Source organism: Microtus oregoni, unplaced genomic scaffold (genome assembly GCF_018167655.1).
Source record: "Microtus oregoni isolate MIOR12 unplaced genomic scaffold, Mior012 000011F_ref0000422, whole genome shotgun sequence".
Taxonomy (NCBI): Eukaryota; Metazoa; Chordata; class Mammalia; order Rodentia; family Cricetidae; genus Microtus; species Microtus oregoni.
Window position 1 is genome coordinate 285,862 of NW_024543070.1, and position 20,851 is coordinate 306,712.

Below are 20,851 nucleotides of genomic sequence, written 5' to 3' on the forward strand. Positions count from 1 at the left end.
ATTTCATATGTTTTTTGTATCTATGATAATTGTATTTTCCTGGTGAACTGTCCCTTTTATCATCATAAAATTTCTTGTAATGACTTTGAGTTTTTGTCTATTTTTACTAATTTAGGAGAGTCATCCCATATTTTGGCTACTATATCCACAGAATTCTTTCATCAAATCTATCTATGCCCTTAAATCTAATAGAAATATTCCATAAACTCCACATAGCCATATCCTTTCTTTATCTCGATTCATCAAATCTGTGTTTTTTAATTGGAAAATTTGATCCCTTCATATAACATAATTGCTGATAAAGAAGGGTCCAGCACACTATGGGAGGTTCCAGGCCCAGGCAGGTTGTCCTGGGTTGATGGGCGTACGCAAGCAAGCAGTGCTCCATGGTCTTTGCTTCAGTTCCTGCCTCCACATTTCTGTTTGAATTTTCTTTCTGACTTCCATAAGTGATGGGGTAGGACCAGAGAGCCATAAGCTGAAATAAACCTTTTACTCACCAAGGTCATGGTGTTTTATCAGAACAACAGAACCTCCAATTAAGACAAACATCCTTTTCTTTTGCGCTTAAAGTCACAGTCTCACACACCTCCTTTGGTCAGTCTACTGGTTATGAACCCCCTAAGCTTCTGCTTATCTGGAAATGTCTTATTTTTTTTCTCTTCATTTTTGAAGTGCAATTTTCCTAGATAAGGTGTTCTCAGTGTACATTCTCTGTACTTTATTTATTTATTCTTTTACCTTCTAGTTTGCAGATATTTTGCTGAACAATCCTGTTTGCTGATTATCATGACACATCTTTACCTTTTCTCCTGCTGCTTTTAAGCCTCATTGTCTTGACTTCTGACAAGCTCAAATTAATGTAGATCAATGTAGTCTTCTAAATTTATTGGCATGGAGTTGACATCTTCAAATCTGTGATGTTTAAGAAATCATTTTTTTCAAACATCTCTTCTGCTTTCTCTTTTTGTATCTTCTATAGCACAGTGACTGGCCTGTTTAATGGTTACTCATGAGTCTCCTAGATTCTGCCTATCTTCTTTTGTTATTGCCATAGAACTTGTCTTCAAGTTCAGTTTGGTTTCTGCCTACTAAATATTCTTGAATTCCTAATTTGAAGTTTTTAACCAGATGTATTGTTCATCTCTAGAACTACTACTATTGGGTCTTTTTTTTTTAATATGACGTGAGGCTTTTCTTTTGTTTGCTTCCTTTCTCTTTATCTACCCTGGTTCCATGATTTTTATTATTATTTATTTATTTTATGCTTTGTAATATTTTGCTAAAACTTCAGCATTTGATTGGTTGATCTGAAAGCACGTTTTTCAGTTTTTGGAGAGTGACCCTGCATAGGGCATCATCAGCCTGGTATAAAGGTTTTTGTCTTCTCGAGTCCGTGTTGGGCATGTGTCCTCCATGGGTTTGTATGTGTGTTTTTCTTACTAGTTTCTTTATATACAGGGTTGTCTTTTAAAGTTAATTCCCTGAAGAGTATCTCTCACCTGTTTCTTGAAATGTTAGATGCTCTATCATATTTTTCTTCCTGTAATCTCTTGCCTCAAGGTATCCGTGAGTCTGTACTCACCCTGCAGTTTTCCCAAGATACAGTACGTGCCACTGTGTTGTGGCCACCAACATGAAATTCAAACTAGGCCATCTCTGTCTGTGCACTGAGCGATGTGATTCAGAAATCAGTCTCTTAGCATATCAGCAAGGTCAAAAAATCAAGCAAGTGCCAGTCGTGGGGAAGGGGCAGATAAACAAGGCTGAATCACGACATCTCCCATCATGTAAGGTGTCCCTGTTTCTTCACTGGTTGGTTGTTTAGTTGCTGTGGATCTTTTCCCAAGATTTCACACAGCTTGTTTTTTTTTTTTTTTTGTAGATATTTACTTGATTAGGTGAGAGAATGAGAGCTTGGAAACTTCCCATACTGACCTTGGGACAGACTCCATGAAAGTGACTTTTGTTTTTATATTTAATCTAACATTAAATTGAAAGATTAAGATAAAAATTTCCTTTGGACACCCAAAGATTAGTAAATATCCCAAGCATAAATCTCCTGAAAAACATAAAAAACATTCCAACAAAAAGTTAATAGCAGTTTGGTTAAGAGATGTCACAGAATATTGAATTTTAAAACATAAAATTTGAACACATTCTTTTTTTTCTTCGCTCACCGGAAGAAGGCGAGTCTCTTTCCGTTCCCAGCGCAGCCATGGCTCGTGGTCCCAAGAAACATCTGAAGCGTGTAGCAGCTCCAAAGCATTGGATGCTGGATAAACTAACCGGCGTGTTTGTGCCTCGTCCGTCCACTGGCCCTCACAAGCTGAGGGAATGTCTGCCTCTGATCATTTTCCTGAGGAACAGGCTTAAGTATGCCCTGACTGGCGATGAAGTGAAGAAGATCTGCATGCAGCGCTTCATTAAGATTGATGGCAAAATCAGGACCGATATAACCTACCCTGATGGGTTTATGGATGTCATCAGCATTGACAAAACTGGAGAGAACTTCCGTCTGATCTATGACACCAAGGGTCGCTTTGCCGTTCATCGTATTACACCTGAGGAGGCCAAGTACAAGTTGTGCAAAGTGAGAAAGATCTTTGTGGGCACAAAAGGAATCCCACATCTGGTGACCCATGATGCTCGCACTATTCGCTACCCTGATCCCCTCATCAAGGTGAATGACACCATTCAGATTGATTTGGATACGGGCAAGATAACCGACTTCATCAAGTTTGACACTGGTAACCTGTGTATGGTGACTGGGGGTGCTAACTTGGGAAGAATTGGTGTGATCACCAACAGAGAGAGACATCCCGGCTCTTTTGATGTGGTCCATGTGAAAGATGCCAATGGCAACAGCTTTGCCACCCGGCTTTCCAACATTTTTGTTATTGGCAAGGGCAACAAACCATGGATTTCTCTTCCCCGAGGAAAAGGAATCCGCCTCACAATTGCTGAAGAGAGAGACAAGAGGCTAGCGGCCAAACAGAGCAGTGGGTGAACCGGTCTCTAAGAGACATGCTGGAGACGTATTTGTACTCTTGCTAACAAGCCTTTCTAGGCAACGTGCTAGATTAAACAGCAAGATGAAAACTAAAAAAAAAAAAAAAAAAAAAAAAAAAAAAAAAAAAAAAATTTGAACACATTTTAAAATATTAATAAGTAATAAAAATCAGCAATTTAGGAGGAAAGTTCAAGATAATTCTGGTATAATGTTTGCTTCAAAAACAACAAAACCCAGAAAATATAAAGAAGTGAAAGCTTACTGCGTTCTTGTGTTGTTGGATGAAAGTAGACAGCGCAAGTACTCTTAAGCACTGATAGCAAATGAGAAGTTTATTCATATAGAAGACCCTATGGGTCAAATTACATAACTCAAATGAAGTAGCAGACATTCTAATAAGATCCTGATACACCAACAAAGAAAATGTTAATGAATTATAGATACACTTAGAGATGGAGAAGATATAAAAAAAGGTGATCATTATAATTATTGAGGGGGTGTTTCAAGTCTTCTTAGACTATGATTTGCAGTGATTACAACATTATAATGTGTCAGTATCTTCCTAGAGATTTCACTCTTAGAAAATAATAACACAGGGACACAGACTGCTATTGAACAGAGCAGACCAAGCATGACTTTTGGGGAACACCAACAGGGACTGCACAGAGTGGATCAAGAGGAGAGTGACCAGTCTCCCAACTGTACAGCCCAGTCTCTGGGCTCTAGATCCTGGAACAAGCCTCCTGCAGGCAGGTTGCTCCAACACCCCCACATTGGACCTTGTAATCTACAAGTCCTACCTCACCCCCAAACCCACCCATCCCTCTTGTCCTTAGTGGTTTTCTGGGACACAGGCTGCAGCTGCACAGAGGTGAGTGCCCAGCCCCCCAACTGGACAGCCCAGTCTCTATGCCCTGGGCTTCAAGGCAAAACCCTAGACCCTTCCCCCACCCATCTCAGCTGTACTAACCAGCCAGTTTGTAAGCCTCCTCCAGGCCCGCTGCCCCATCTTCCCCACATTGGATCCCATAATCTACAAGCCCCGCTCCACCCACAAACCCACCCATCCCCTGCAATCTCAGCTGCTCTCTGAGACACAGGCAGTGCCTGCACAGAACAGACCAAGAACAACTCCCTAAGACTCAACGATTGGTCCAAGAAAGGATCCCTGAGACACAGAAAGACTGCAAGGGTTATACCAAGAGGCAAAGACACTGCCTGCACCAATTGGAGGAAGAGATGGGTAGGCACCAATGCAAGAATGCATTCAACAACATAGAGAGCAATATGACAAAATCAGAACCTTGTGATCCTAAAACAGGAAGACCTAAACATCCTAAACCCAGAAGAAGCAGAAGAAAATGACCTTAAATATAACTTTATGAAGATGATAGAGACCTTTAAAGAAGAAATGAAACATTCCCTTAAAGAAATAGAGGAAAAGACAAATAAACACTTGGAAGAAAACAAAGTATCTCTTAAAAAAAAGTCAATCAATTAAAAAAACAGTTCAAGACTTGAACATTAAAGAAAACACAAACCGAGGGAATTCTGAAAATAAAAAAGCTGGGTAAATGAACAGTAACTACAGATTCAAGGATAACCAACAGAATATAAGAGATGGAAGAGAGAATCTCAGAAGTTGAAGATACGATAGAGAAAATAGGTTCATCAGTCAAAGAACATAATGTGATTTTTTAAAGAGAGATGCTTACGTTTTGTAATATGAAAAAAATACAAGAACCCTTGGTGTTCATTCAGTGAATTATTGTAAATTTAATAAGTACATTTTGTGAAGTATCACATAACAGTTCAACAAACAAGGTGGATCCACATAGAAGCAACCTTGGTATGCATCAAAAGCAGGAATGAAAAAGGAATATGTTAATATGTTATGTAAACAATAAGACAACATCATATGTTTATACATACCTATTTTTTATCTTTGTGAATCAGAGATTATACCCACTAGTACGTGTTTCTGCATCACCAAAAATACATTGCTATGTTGATGATATTAAATAAACGAATGCATGTTTCACTAAATAAAATTTGAACCAACACAACTGTCTAGCTATGGAGATAATTTATGACTGCCATTAATATGGCTGGAAGAGGCTAGTTACTATTACGTTTTTTTAATTGTGTGTATTTGTGTGTACGTGTGTGCGTGTATGGAAATGTGTGCGACATGAGTAGTACGTGGCGATCAGAGGGTAATCAGGAGTCACTCCTCACCTTCCACCTACTCTGAAGCAGCATTTCTTTGTTGCCTCTTGCCGCCAGTCTATCTAGCCTGCAAATATCTGGGGACGTTTCACCTCTGCCTTCTCTGTGTCTATAAGAGCAATGGGATTACCCATGTGCATGCTACCATTCCCAGCTACTCTGTGGGAGCTGAGGATCCAAACAGAAGCCCTCATGCTTATACAGCAAGTGTTTTACCACTGAGTCACCTCCCCAGGCCTCTAACTACCACGTAAAAGACTAAATAGTTCCCAATAGAACATCCCCATTGTCTTAGTGTGTGGGTGCACCCCTTGTGGTCCTGAGTTCCTTGCTCGTGCTCCGTCTCCTTCTGCTCCTGATTTGGACCTTGAGATTTCTGTCCGGTACTCCCATGTGGGTCTCTGTCTCTGTCTCCTTTCATCGCCTGATGAAGGTTAATATTCATGAGGATGCCTATGTGTTTGTCTTTGGATTCACCTTCTTATTTAGCTTCTCTAGGAACATGAATTATAAGCTCAATGTCCTTTATTTATGGCTAGAAACCAAATATGAGTGAGTACATCCCATGTTCCTCTTTTTGGGTCTGGCTTACCTCACTCAGTATAGTGTGGCCTAGGTCTGAAAAAGCATGGGATAAATCCGGACTAGCTGAACATAGCGGACAATGAGGAATACTGAGAATTCAAGAACAATCGCAGTGGGTTTTTGATCCTACTGCACGTACTGGCTTTGTGGGAGCCTAGGCAGTTTGGATGCTCACCTTATGAGACCTGGATAGAGGTGGGTAGTCCTTGGGCTTCCCACAGGTCAGGGAACCCTGATTGCTCTTCGAGCAGATGAGGGAGGGGGATTTGATCGGGGGAGGGGGAGGGAAATGGGAAGCAGTTGCGGGGACGAGGCAGAAATCCTTAATAAATAAATAAATTTTAAAAAAAAGACTAAATAGTTCTTATGCATGGGTTTTGCACAGACCCAATGCAAACAGCCCTTAAGACCAACATTGACTTTAAACAGGAATTAGGAATTATGGGGGATAACTTTGCTTCCATTATAGGAAAAGAAAAGAAAGATTGAAAACCCCAAGTACTAGGGTGAATTAAGTATCAAGCAACTAAAATTATTTATTCAATATTCTTGAAATTTTTGAGATTATGACATAATTATTTCCTCCTTCCCTTTACTCCCTTCAAACCCTCCATATTCCCCTTCTTGCTTTCTTTCAAGTTCATGGCCTCTGTATTATTAATTGTTGTTACTTACATATATACATATATACACACATATAAATACAACCTGCTCGGTCTGTACAGTATTACTTGTATGTATGTTTCCAGGGCTGATCATTTGGTATTGGATAACCCATCAGTGAGCTCTCCACTGAGAAGACTCTCTTTCCCTCTCTCCCCTTTCTTAGTTGCTTACAGTTCTTTATGTAGTGTTGGGGCTTAGAGATGTCCCTGTCCGTGTCCGCATGGCTAACGGTGGCATCCTTGTTCAGCTCGTGTGTAAGTAGTAATGTTGGTGAGACTTTATGAATGCAACTTCTGCCATTTCTAGGAGATGGAATCTCAGAGCAGACTTCCTGGTCCTCTGGCTCTTACTATCTTTCTATTCCTCTTTCACAAGAATAGAAGGGTACAAGCGATCTGAAGGGGAATGGGAAAATGAGAGACTCTAGTAGGGAGGGGGAAGGATACAAACACAGAAGGGCGGTGAAGTAACAGTGGTTGTCTGCAAACACCATAAGATATCATAGTAATAACTGTTACCTAAAACTGCCTATAATACATGTTAAGTTGGTGTATAAATATACATAAATAGTTTAAATAAAACTTTTCTTATTTGGGCTGACAATGCTTCCTCTGAAAGCCAAAGACTATCTGACAACCCCTTCTGCCCCCCCACCCCCACTACCAGGCATGAGAAAGCTCTCTGAGATGCTCGTCAGGATTGTCTAAGAGATTCCCCAAATATCACAGGTTTTTGCTCTTGCCCTTGGGTTCCCTCCAGAAGCAACTACAATTTTTATGCAATAAATTCCAAATATGTCTTAGACCAGAAAGTAATAGGTCCTTGACCGTGTACCTACTGATTTACCTGCCAGCCTAATTAACTAATATCACTCTGACTTCGAAATAGTGGTCTGTCCAATGCTTCTTAGCTAGATATTGTTGGTTCGTGAATGTGGCATTTGGGAAGCTATAAATAAAAGTTCTGATTAGCTTCAGAGTCGGGAGAGCCGGGGCAGGACTGTCATGCAAGCCTTCTGGGCCTCAGCGCACACCTCCCTCCATCTCTACTAGCAGTCAGCAGAATAAGGCTGACGCCAGGGAAATGCCTGGCAGGGAACTTTGCTAGAAGGCAGTTTTTAATTAACAGGGGCCAGCAAAGGTGATAGCCCCAAGGGGTAGTGGAGAGAAATTAACATGGAAAAGCAGTTCCACACTGCTCTGGGTCCCCAAAGGGCAGTCGTATTAGTGGTGTCTGTTCTGATTGAACTTCTGCTGAGTCTTTTTATTGATTCGGCTGTCAGCATCTGACCAAAGGACCCCTGCCCTCAGTTGTTTGCACATAGTGATAGGTTACGGCTAGAAAAGGCTTCCTCGCGAGTATGACTGACTGCAGAGTGAGACCCACCTCCATTGCCGTTCTCCAGATGGGATTAGTCTTGTGGAGATGTATGTGAGAATTAGGTATGTGTGTACACACATACCGCTGCCAGCCTTGCCCTGGATTTTTGAGCCTCTCTATGCACGTTGCTCTTTGCCTGGTTTTCCAGGAAACTTTAATTATTAAACTATTTCCAAACACAACTCGAGGGATAATAATCACACTGAGTGTTGAGAACGACCCCCATTCCATGCTCTACCATTTACCAAAGCTGTAGCTACGGAGGCATTTTAAAAGAATAATATCCTATGAATAAATATTTCAAGTTTTTCTCCCATGCCAAAAAAAAAAAAAAAAAAACGATCAGTAAATAGAGCCCAGGGAGAGCTTGTGAAATCAGCCCATGAAGTGAGGAGGGGAAGGTGGAGGGATTGGGTTCTCTGTTTTGCTTTTGTTTTTTTATAAACTGCTGGCGAGCCTGGGGTGTGTCCCAGGAGGGCCTTTGTCGTTTCACACTGGGAGAACAGAAATATGTTTTCTGAAGAATATTTGAAGAATGTTTTGAACATTGCATGGGTTTTTCTGATTTTCTCTGAGCAACAAGCTGGCTCCAGAATTTCACGTATGCGTGCTGATTTCAAAATATGCCTTTTCTAAAATAATGTAAAGTGTCGTTCTTTGAGAAACGCTGTGAAAATGACTTCTGCTCAATTCAAATGTTATTTCCTATTCCCTTCTAGCATTTTTAATATCAAATTACTTGATAAATGGGTAAGCCCCTCAGGACTGTGTAGATGTCTCTTTCTCCCCCTTTCTCTTGTTTGGGTGGCTTTGTACTATTTACCATGAAATGCCTTCACTCAGAGTTGCCATGCCTGATCTGAACTTCTGTGAAGCAATTGACCAGTTGAAGCATGGCCAGGCTTGACTGGGAACTGCTGCAAGAATAAAGCATGCACTGTGTTTCACAGATATGGCTTGAATTAGAGAATATAAAGTAACTCATTAGTAAGTTTTTCATATTGATTATATATATGGGTACGATAACATGGGTAAAAGATATTATTAAAATTAATTTCATCCAATTTCTTTACTCTTTTATATTTTTCAATGCAACCCCTATAAAAGGACCCAAAATCTTTTTCTTTTCTATTAAACAGTAGTGGTGAGGCAAAGGATTATTTAACATTTATTGTTTATTATGGTTACATGTTAGCTATTTTATACTTTATAGTTATCCTTTAACTTAATCTCACAGTGCCGTTGAGACAGGTGATTTCATTACCTCTGTTTATGGGAAATGAATTTAAGGCCAAGCAGTAAGTAATTCACCCCATATTATGCAACTACATCATTTTCACTCTTCTTTTGAAGAAGAATTATTTTGGGGTGCCTTCACAGTAGTGTGTCTGTGTGTGTGTGTGTGTGTGTGTGTGTGTGAGAGAGAGAGAGAGAGAGAGAGAGAGAGAGAGACTCACACATGAATAATGGACTATAATTAGTCACCCTGTGATATATGCTAGCACAGTGCTACATGGATTGAAGAGTGTTGAAGGCTGACACATTAATTTTTTGCCAGCTGTATCCAGTTGGGCGCCTCATTCCAGACATTCCTTATTATGGCTGTGGAAGACATGGCTTCGATGTGTGTGTATTCGTGAAGAAGGTTAAAGGAAAGATATTACTTGCAAGCAATAGACAAGGAGAAGTCAATTCAAAATGTACTGCATTTTAAACTTTGCATGTGCATATCTAGCTCAGGACTGAGGCTGCAGAGCAGCCCTGGCTTCTTCTGTTATTCTCTACGGAGTTAAAAGGATGTTACAGTGTAGAACACTGCTCAGAGAAACAGATGAGGAAAAGGAACCAGAAGCAGGACTGTGAGAAAAGAGCAAGTGAAAACTACTTAAGTATATGTTTTCTACACGTCCCGTAGACAATGAAGTCTCTTCTTTCAATAATAAATCATCTTTAAAAGCTGTGTTCTCAGGGCTACTGTACCTTTTTGGTCATAGATGGAAATGTGTGTGAGATAAATAAGTGCAGGGCGAATCGCTTTTCTTTTTCATTCATTTGATATTTGATATTTGATATTTTAGGCCTGGACAAGTAATAAGGGAGCAGTATGGGAAGCTAACCTGAATTATCTGAACACTTCTGACTTTTAGACCCCATTTTTCTTTTTTTTCTATTTAAATTTTTAATACAATATATTGATCATACTTTTCCTCTTTCCAAATCCTCCGGATCCTCCCTACTTCTCTACCAGACCAGCTTCCTAGAAAAATAACAAAATGAAAGCAAACACACACACACACACACACACACACACACACACACACACACACAGAGAGAGAGAGAGAGAGAGAGAGAGAGAGAGAGAGAGATTAATGGTGTTCTTTTTTGTGTTTGCTAACTACTCCTGACTGAACATGAGGTCCACCTTGGAGTTTAGATGGTGTGCCCAGTGACACCCATTGTAGAAAATTGATTTGCTCTTTCCCAGAAGGTATCAATTGGAAATATCCTCCTTCTTAGGGGTGGGACTTAGTATTTAATTTTTATCTGTCATCTATCTATCTATCTATCTATCTATCTATCTATCTCTCTATCTATCATCTACCTATTTAATCTCTCTCTTTGTGTGTGTGTGTGTGTGTGCGCGCGCACATGTGTGTAATCTGTGTCAGTCCTTCTGTGTCTGAAAGACACTGTTTCCTTGGATTCATTCATTATCTCTGTCTAGTAAATATCTCCCTACCTCCTTTTCAGCACAGGTCCCTGAGCCTTGAGGGGAGGAGTGTGTTAAAGACACCCCATGTAAGGCTGAGTCCTCGAAAGTCTTATACTCTCTGCTTATTATTTAGATGTGGGTCTCTGTGCTAATTAGCATTTACTGCAAGAAGCTTTTTGATGAGGGTGGAGAGGTGTAAAGCCCAGTTTTCAAGACCCCATAAGTCTCTGTATAGTTCAGATCTTCAAGATATAAAAAAATAGTTCTCATGACTTAGAAATAATTTTTTTTATTTTAATTTATTTATTTATTAAGGATTTCTGCCTCCTCCCCGCAACCGCTTCCCATTTCCCTCCCCCTCCCCCGATCAAGTCCCCCTCCCTCATCTGCTCGAAGAGCAATCAGGGTTCCCTGACCTGTTTTAAATATAAGAAATGCTTATATTTCAAGCCATATTACAATCTTGGCTGAACACTGTCCCTTTCGAGTAACCCATTTATGTGTGGTTTGGCTTACTAATATAACTCATCTAGTAAAATATATAATTTTTCATTAAGGTTTCAAGGTCATTCTTTAAAAAAGTTATTGGTATTTAAAAAACTTTGACATCATTCAATATGCCAGATTTCTATGGTGTTGACTAAGCATCTGAGCTAAATCTACTTAACAGGAAGTCATCCTTCTTTAAAATCAAAATTTGAAGGCCATTGCCTACTGTTTGGGGGCGAGACATACAGTGCTGAGACATACGTCATCACAGAGGCACATGGGTCAGAAATGCTCCTCTCACTGCTGCTGGAGAACTAGGGGAAAAGTTAAGAGAGGGAGCTGGAGTAGGGAGAAATAGACTACACAGTACTGACACACAGAGAGAGAGAGAGGTGCAGGGAAGAGAGAATAGTGCGTATGGATGTGTAAGACACACACAGAGAGAAGGAAGGGGACACACAGAAGATCTCAACGGCTTCTTTAAAGCATCTTCTAATGGTGTGACTTCATTCTACTAGACTACTAGGGCACACCTCCGGAAGGACTCACCATTTCTGACTAATAATGGAGGGGAGGGTCTGAGGCCTTAGGATCCAAGCCATACCATCTGACCTTGGTCTCAGCCAGTGGTGCCCACATGACAATACAAATGCGCTTGGTTCATTTACAAGAACCTCCAAGTCCAGGTTCCATGTGTTCTCCAAGACTCAAGGCTAACTCAGCTATGAGCCCCTTTAAAATCTGAAAGCAGCTTCCATATTTGCAATAGGCAATGGTGTGTCTTCAACAGGATCATTTTTATTTTAATAAAATGCAGAAGCACAGAAAACAAGAGTCATACCAAGACCAGAGCCCATCAGGGTGTAGGTTGAATCCCACAGCTCCATATGTGGCATCCAGGACATGGCAGTGCGAAGGACAGCCCTTAGCATCTTGCTGGCTGCAGCTTGCATGCTTACTTCCTAGCGTCTTTCAGTTTTCTGGTGTCTGCATTACAACTCTAGTTTCTCTTTCACACCTTTGTTAAATACCACGGGGCATTGCTTGCAGGTTGTCTGATGCCACTGAACACCGCCTGGTCTTCCAAGTCCTTCTTAACATCCGGGTGGAAGTTTCTATGACCTCATAACTCTTGCATTCTGCATGCCTGGAATGTCAGCATCAACATAGATGATGGGCAAGTTTGCTCCCTGTTCAAACTGGGTCCAAACCTCCTCGTACTATGGCTTCTGTGATCTCTGAGGGTCAGGATAGTTGAACAGCGGGGAAGAAATCCCAAGGAAAAATCTCTTAAGCTGACTTTGAGAATAGGCTGCTGTGAAACTCTCTCATGAAGTAAATATTTTTGGAGAGAGTCTGTGCTTTATAAATTTTTTGTATTTTGTCTATTATATGACTGCATATCATATGTCAGAGGAAATGACTCACTCCGAGGCAGCTGGGAAGCAGAGGGTGGGAGCACTCCAGTGTCCCCTTTGAGAGCACAACCCCAATGACCTAACTTAGTTTTACTAGTCCCTGCCTCTTGAAGCTTACACATGCATGCCAGGTATAATGTTTGCCTTTAATGTCAATTTGTCACAAATTAGATTATCTTGAGTAGGGAGCCTCAACCGATTGCCTTGATTGACGTGAAGAAAGCCAGCCCAATTGTGGCTAATAACTTCTGGTATGAGCCCGGATAAAAAGGGTGAGACACAGGAGGATTATCTCATCTTTTACTGGCTTAGCTTTTCCTGCTACTTCTAAATGTCTTCACCTGGTTGTTGCTACCACTGATTGCTTTGCTAATAGCAGAACCAGGGCTCCCATGTGTTTGTTGTGGACTAAGAACCAGCGGCTCAACAGGAAGCATCCAGGTGTCTAGTGCCATACTGGGGCTACTAAGGAAGATCAACTTGTGGGCTGAGTTAACAATTGTCACCCCACAATGAGAGACAGCCATTGTGGGGCTACTCAATTGTTGAGGTATCGGTATCCCACCTCAATGACCAAATAACTACAGGGTTCTTGGGTTCTCAGGTGGGATAGATATTGTTACTATTTTAAAGTTAACTTAATAAGTAAACACATATATGTTTATACATATACATACAAACACACACACTTAAACACACACACACACACACACACACACACACACACATATACACGTATATTCATCCCATTAGTTCTGTTTCTTTAGAGAACATTACATTGACCTGCCTGGAGAGGATGGAAGAGAGCATTGGATCTTCTGGAACTAGAGTTACAGACAGTTGTGAGGTACTATCTGGCAATCAAACCCAGGCCCTCTGAATGAACTGCCTTAACCACTAAGTCATCTCTCTAACCCAGAGTTTGTGCCTTTCTGCCTTTGTCCTTGGCATAGGTTGATTATTGCCAATGGTTGAGATGCCTTCAAGCCATCCTTTCCATTGCTTTGGTGTGAAGCCCTTGACTTCTTTTTCTTGGTACTTACCTTGTCATCTCTTTGGATTTAGATTTAAATATGCTTCTTTAATGGCAAAACTCTGCTTTTCTAGTTCTTGATTGTTTTATACTGCACTTGGCTAAACACAGCACCACCCCCACTGGCTTAGATGTCATGCTGCCTTACAGATGGCTTCATAGTGAAATTTTAAAACTAGCCTCTCCCAAAGTCTCAGGATGTATATAAAATGTAGACAAGGTCTTTGCACTGTATGGACTGGGTGGACTCCAATCTAACCCCCAAGAGGCCCCTTTTCTTTAGGAACCTCTTTATCACAGTCTTTACTCCCCACATTCTCCCATGAGCATTCTAGGCTCCGAATCCTTGCTGGATTTACTCCCCACATTCTCCCATGAGCATTCTAGGCTCCGAATCCTTGCTGGAATCACCCCGTAAGTTCTACTTCCAGTGGCCTAGGCTTGCTTTAGCCCACTTCTTTACACTTTTCCAAATTCGTCCAGCAAACGAGTACTAAAGGCTTCTGAATGACATGTTGAGGTTTAAGTATAGCAATGAATTAAATACTCAGTGACATTTTCTTGTGACCATTTCTGTTTCTATGACAATACAGCAGAGATAAAAACAACTTTAGGAGAATTTTATTTAGAGGCACACTTTCTGAGGTCTTGGTTAGTTGGCATCATTGCTTTTAGGTCTGTGGTAAGACAGTCTATCATCATAGTAGTGCATGGTGCATGGCAGAGGAGGCTACTCACTTTATGGCATCTGGGAAGCATCCCAGTGTCCCTCTCATGGGCACACCTGCAGTGACTTATCTTACTGTTACTAGGCCCCATCTATGAAGGTTCCACCATCTTCCAATAGTGATACAAGCCAATGATGACCATAGATTATATGCTTTTAGGATATTTAAGACTCAGGCAATAACACATTTTTTTAAAAAAAAAATTGGAGTTAGTAGGTTCTTCATTTCTTAATGTAAGGTATAAAAGGTATGGAATTTTTTTAACATGTGCTTTACTGTAATGTGGTTATGAGTTCCATCATTTTGTTTCTATGATTGCGTTAGTGGATATTATTTCCCAATTGTAGAAACTGGTGAAGGGCTAAAGCTCAGACCTGTTAAACAATGGCAGCAAGACTTACACGCCAACGGAAGAGCGGATCAGAGTTAAGCGAAACTTAAATAAACCCAACACTGTCTTTGCACCCATCAATGCCTTTGGTTCTTTTTCCGGCGTTATTATTGTGTCTTCCCGAATAAGCTACAGGCTGCCCTGTCTAACAAGGTTCACACAGAAAAGTCGAGGCCCCATTTTCAATTCTCTCCTCTGCAACCCACCTTGCCTAGACTATTTTCTTTTCCACTCCTAAGTTTAACTCCTCTGCTAGACTCCTACATGGTTTGTTCTTAAAATCTTCCCTCTAAAATTCACTTTCCACATTATTTTAAGATATACAATTGTACTTTCCCTACTTTAGAACATTTGGGAAGTCTTTGTCTCTTTAGGTTTTAAGTTCAGAAACCATTAAGGTCCCTGCCTCAGTTTACCTTAATCTTTCCCTGGCTTAAGCTGCAGATTTTCTAGTGAAGTGAAAATACACAGTAGCTCTTTATGGAACATTGAGAACCAAACATCTGAGCCCTTCCACTGGAGGGCTGTTTCCCACATGTGGTCCCAGCCAGACACGGATTCCTACCAGAGTCCCAAAACCACAGTCTTCCCTCCTTTGGCTGTTATTTGATGATTCAGATCCATACTGCCAAAACTTTGTAAGATTAGATTCTTATCCAGTAGAATCCAGAGAGGGAGGAGATATCTGAAGGAAACCTGGCTTTCCCAGTCAAACCTGAAAGCCCTTCCCGCTGGTAAGGGTACTTGCCGTCCCGGTGGCTTTTATTTCTGGAGTGTCATTGTTCGGGTCAAGACAATAGATTAGAGAAAACACGTATTAATGCTGAAAAGAAGTCCTAGAGAACGTATTGGCAGATGATATTTTAATTGGTTCAGCCTCTCAAGTGATTAAATAATCATGAAAGCCCTTCTGTTTAACAACTGCTTGAGGTGCTTTGTATTCGGGCCTCGACGTGGAGCAGTTTCTAGCTGCTAAAGCTGTGATTGATTTTTCCATATCAAATACAATGTTACGGTCTATTGTTTCCATAGCACACGCATAGCATCTGTCTTCAAATTCAGTCTGTGATCCTGGGCTAGCCAGTAATACTTTATATGACCACATACTTCCATTACAAGTATGAGTGGATTAATATTGATTTTTTTTTCTCTCCTGTCTGAGACTGAAGGTCTGTCCTAACAGCAAGCATTTACACAGCTGTACATAAGGATATGCTTCTTCTTTCTTACTCTTCTGGTAAGGGCTATAGTGGTGTATAGGGATGGCTTTTGTCTATTTTTAGCCCATAAATATGTTGAAAAGGGTAGCATACTTTGCAGCCCGGTCATTTATATTACCACATGCTTTTAATAACTCCTCAGAGTTATCTGAAAACTTTGAACTTTATAGTCCATACAGAACATGAGAGAACCCTCTAGAAACTGGAAGAAGCACAAAAACCTTGTAAATTCAACAAAAAGTGACTTCGTTAGACATCAGGAAGTCTAAAGTGAAGAGAGACCCGGGTTTCGGTTTTAAACTCAGAACCCTTAGGTCGACTGTTTCCAGATGATCTTGTGCTTCCCTCCATTGTGATCGCCCCAGTTTCCCTCCTCCACAGCCCCCAAAAGCGTTCACTCCCATCTCTGCGGATTCTCAAGAATATTGTCCTGCCTGCAGTGCCCTCATTCTTCTTTATGGCCACACTAAATTCAGCCACTCCTCAAAATCCAGATTAAATGTGACCTTTTCTCGGGTCTTTTGCAAGTATTCTGTAGCTTGGAGATTTCCCCCTTGGCAGTTTTAGAAAATTGGGGATTTTTCCCTTTAGCAATATTAGAAAATTGTCCCAGAAAATTTAGCTTTTAATTATCTTATTCACTATGTTCATATAATGTAGCACAGAATATAACTCGGGATCCAGGAAGCTCCAAGAAAAAATACACAAGAAACAGTTAAAACACAGTGTCATGTAAACCTTCCTTATCTCTGAATGTGTGCTATCATTCATACAGTCCTTCATCCAGCACTTCTTATCAGGTAGGATGATAGTAGTTCAAAATGGCAGCCAGAGTTCAGTCACTCATCCTAATACTAGTAAATTAAAAGAGAACTGAATTGGGGATAAGAGAAGTTAAGCTTTTTCCCTGGTTCTACCACTATCAAATTATAGAACTTGGGAAATTTCAAGCCTGGAGATAGTTAGTTAGTACTTGGGGATTAATAGTTGGCTTGGAATGATGTGACTGTCGGTCAAACCCAAAGAACTCGTATCTTTTAGCATTCTCAATCCAAGAAGCACAGGAGGTATCGACACTGAATTGGATACCACATTTCTCATAGTCACACAACATGATTCTTCCTGCTCAGGGAGACAGAAAGAGGGAATCCAAAGGAAACCATATATAAACTATGGAATAGTTAAACTCTACAATGTGTATTGTAAAAATGGAGAAATGTTATTGACGGACATAGAAAAGACACTTAAGGAACTTATACCACCAGTGGTATGGAATATCTTTTCCTGCTCTGTTATGGTGCTGAGAGCTGGAAGCAGGGTTTCAAACATGCTAACCCTATACACTGTACTGAGCCCCAGCGCTGGTCTCAGTCCTAGCCCCACTGCCCTAGCCTCTGCTTCCGGGTTGATTATAAGCCCATGTTGAGGCCTTGCCTGTACCAGACTTCGTTTTGTTTGTTTGTTTTATACATTTGGACTTCACAGAAATCACAGTTCTATCTTGTTACAATGGCAGTCAAGGCCTTGAGTAGTGTCTGGTCTATAGAAAAGTTTAGTGAATATTCATTCAGTGAATGGGTAAATGGGTCACACTTTTATGGCTTTGTTGTGTAGCTTGTTCAAACTGGTTCTATTTAAACAAACCGAGGACATTTGACTAACACAGAGAGGACCTGATAGACCTTAATCCCCACTCTGGGCCTTCAACTTGATCTAACTGACTGCTTCATTCAGAGTTTTATTTTGCATTCTTACTATACAATCTAGGAACATTAAAGTCATTTTGCTTTTCAAAAAATAATAAGGCTTTCAGAAGTAAAAGCTGCTATTCCCTGGTTTTCATGAGGAGGTAGTAAACTTAACATTTCACCCATGTTTGATGGTGAGCATCTTAGTCTCTTTTGATGTCATCAGGCAGATGGAATGAGTTGGTGATGCAGTCTGTGGAATGGGGCTTTGCAATCATGCTTCAGATACACCTGTTGTGGTTCGCAGTACATTTAATGATGTTTATGTACAAAGTGAAAATTAATAAAAAACAATAACTCATCTTTATGTCTCTGCATGCTGTCCCATGGGTATGTTGCAAAACAGCCTTGTATGTACTTAATAATTCTAAGAGACATAACACAAATAATTGTCCTGCAAGGTGTATGTGTTTATTAGTCCTATTTAAAGTCAATATAGAAGTTAGAGGGAAAAGAGAAACATTCCAAAAATTTCTTGTGCAGAATGAGGCATTTTACTTCATTCTTGAAAGAGGGTAGACCGCGACAGTATGGAGCTGTGGAAGAAACTGGGAGAAGAGGACTGAAGGACGATAAGGCAAATAACTATCTCACCATCTGGTCATTGTCAGTCAATCTAAGAAATACCAACCACCAAGTAACCATTTCCATTAGTGTTTTCGGCCTCGACACATAGTTTATATGTGTTTTTGTCAAAGTGTGTGTTGTAGAAGTTGACTATTGAATGAAAATAAAGTCAGAATTTCGAGCTACATATAAATGTTATCAAAGAACGGTTAGAAAACCTGAAGGCTTGGGCACAAATTCCAGCGGGGAGGTGGGTGATAGGGAGTAGTTTCCATCTAGTCCAATAGATCGTGGTTGGGAGACACCTCATCACCAGGGAATATCTGTTTATTGAATGCTACTAGTAATTACACACTAACTATCCCTCTTTCATTCATATACTGAGGTCCTAACCCCTAGTGTGATGCTAAGAAATAAGGCCTTGCTGGGCAGTGGTGGCACACGCCTTTAATCCCAGCACTCGGGAGGCAAAGTAGACTGATCTTTGTGAGTTCGAGGCTAATCTGGGCTTCAGAGCTAGTTCCAGGACAGGCTCCATAACTACTGAAAAACTCTGTCTTGCAAACTAAAAAAAAAAAAAAAAAAAAAACAAACAAAGAGGCTTTGAGAAGAAATTGGTGAGATGCAGTTATAAGAATGGGGCATATTATTCTCTCTGTGTCTATTGTTCCCTGACAAGAAAGGACACACAGTTACTAGAACCCTAGAGCCCACCAATGATGCATCCTTATCTTAGTAGCTTCAAGAACAGAAAGAGGCAAAACAAACAAACAAACAAACAAACAAAAAACAAAACAAAAACATATACATATACATAAACACGAAAACCAACAACATTTTTTTAAAAAACCTGATTTCTTTTCTTTAAGCTATGCAGTATCTAGTATTTCATTATGGCTGTCCACGCTAGACAATTAGATTCCGAAAAACATGGGTACAGAGAAACCATAATTATTGTTCTCAAAATATTGCATCTTAAAGGATACAATTTCTCCCACCCACACCTACAGGGGGCTAATCTTTATATGTATTTAATAAAATTATCATCTTAAGTACCAATTTTTATATTATTATGTTAGACAATAGCGATCCCCTGCTTCTTTCTTACTTAGCCTTCTCTGCTAGTGGTCTGGGGTAGCTGTTTTCTTCTCTCTCTTCTTTCCTTTATTTTCTCTTTGTATTTAAAATAATGTTATCTTACAATTTATTAATCTATTGGGCTTAGGAAATACCCATTAATTTCCTACCAAGGTGGCTGAAATTCTATTTGATACCAGACAGCTTCATTCCTTTCTACTCTTGAATGATAAAGAATTTCAGCTAAATAAATATTGAGCTCACAAGTACAGATGCACACAATTCTACTTGTTTATCTTCTATATGATTCATAAACCTCATATTTTTAGAATTGCTTTTTTAACCTACTAAATATTAGACATAACTTTCAAAATGTTGAAGAACATTTCCTTCTCTTCTCTTCTCTCTCTCTCTCTCTCTCTCTTTCTTTTTTTTTAATTTATTTATTTATTAAGGATTTCTGCCTCGTCCCCACAACCGCTTCCCATTTCCCTCCCCCTCCCCCAATCAAGTCCCCCTCCCTCATCTGCTCGAAGAGCAATCAGGGTTCCCTGACCTGTGGGAAGCCCAAGGACTGCCCACCTCTATCCAGGTCTCATAAGGTGAGCATCCAAACTGCCTAGGCTCCCACAAAGCCAGTACGTGCAGTAGGATCAAAAACCCACTGCAATTGTTCTTGAATTCTCAGTATTCCTCATTGTCCGCTATGTTCAGCTAGTCCGGATTTATCCCATGCTTTTTCAGACCTAGGCCAGCTGGCCTTGGTGAGTTCCCAATAGAACATCCCCATTGTCTTAGTGTGTGGGTGTACCCCTCGTGGTCCTGAGTTCCTTGCTCGTGCTCCGTCTCCTTCTGCTCCTGATTTGGACCTTGAGATTTCTGTCCGGTGCTCCCATGTGGGTCTCTGTCTTTCTTTCTTTTGAATCACTGGGGACCTGCCATCCAAACCACCCTTTTTTCCTGTTCCAGACCCAGACAAGGAATCTGGACATGGTCAGAGTGATGTGGTTTCTGAAACATCCCCACACTGTATTATTGTGCTGCCCACTCTGGAGCCTGAATAGTTGAGCTCTTTCTTCTTGATTTCCATCCTTAATTCATTGGAATATATTTTCCCAGTAACTCCTGGAGAGATTTCCCTCCAAAATAGAATCCCTCTTGTGTCTAGTTCTCTTTATTCTGCCTTTGTATCTGATTGAAAGTGTAATTTGCCACGGAATTCAAGGATGGAAGAAACTTTTGATCATCACTTGGGAAGTAAACTTCTACTTTTCTTCTAACAAGTCATTGAAACTATGATCCTCTTACTACTTTCTTTTGGCTATTATGATTTTGTGGACATAATTTTCATTTTTCTCATTAAGAATATTAATTTTAGCTCTTTTTAAAAGTTAGTTTTCTTTTGCCCCCAGTAACACCTCTATTTTCTCTGTGGAAAATTTACTTGGAACAACGATATCCTTGGCAATGCATTTATTGACAAGAAAACACAGAAATATGTTTGTGTTTATGAGCTTATTGACTGGTCAGATTTCCTGTATTATTAGATAGCAAGTTTATTTAATGTGGCAGCTCAAGTATCATAAAGAAAGCA

General features: G+C 40.3%; 1 protein-coding gene across 1 annotated transcript; it reads left to right on the plus strand.

Moving 5' to 3' along the window:
- The first annotated feature begins 2,205 nt into the window (after window positions 1-2,205).
- On the plus strand, window positions 2,206-3,097 carry LOC121453385 (40S ribosomal protein S4, X isoform-like). The gene has a single exon (XM_041660124.1). The coding sequence runs from the start codon at window positions 2,219-2,221 to the stop codon at window positions 3,008-3,010; it is 792 nt and encodes a 263-aa protein (XP_041516058.1). The 5' UTR covers window positions 2,206-2,218; the 3' UTR covers window positions 3,011-3,097.
- The last annotated feature ends 17,754 nt before the right edge of the window (window positions 3,098-20,851 follow it).

What these genes read in the sequence shown, in the direction of transcription:
- LOC121453385 (XM_041660124.1), top strand. Translation starts at nt 2,219, where the DNA reads ATGGCTCGTGGTCCCAAGAAACATCTGAAGCGTGTAGCAGCTCCAAAG.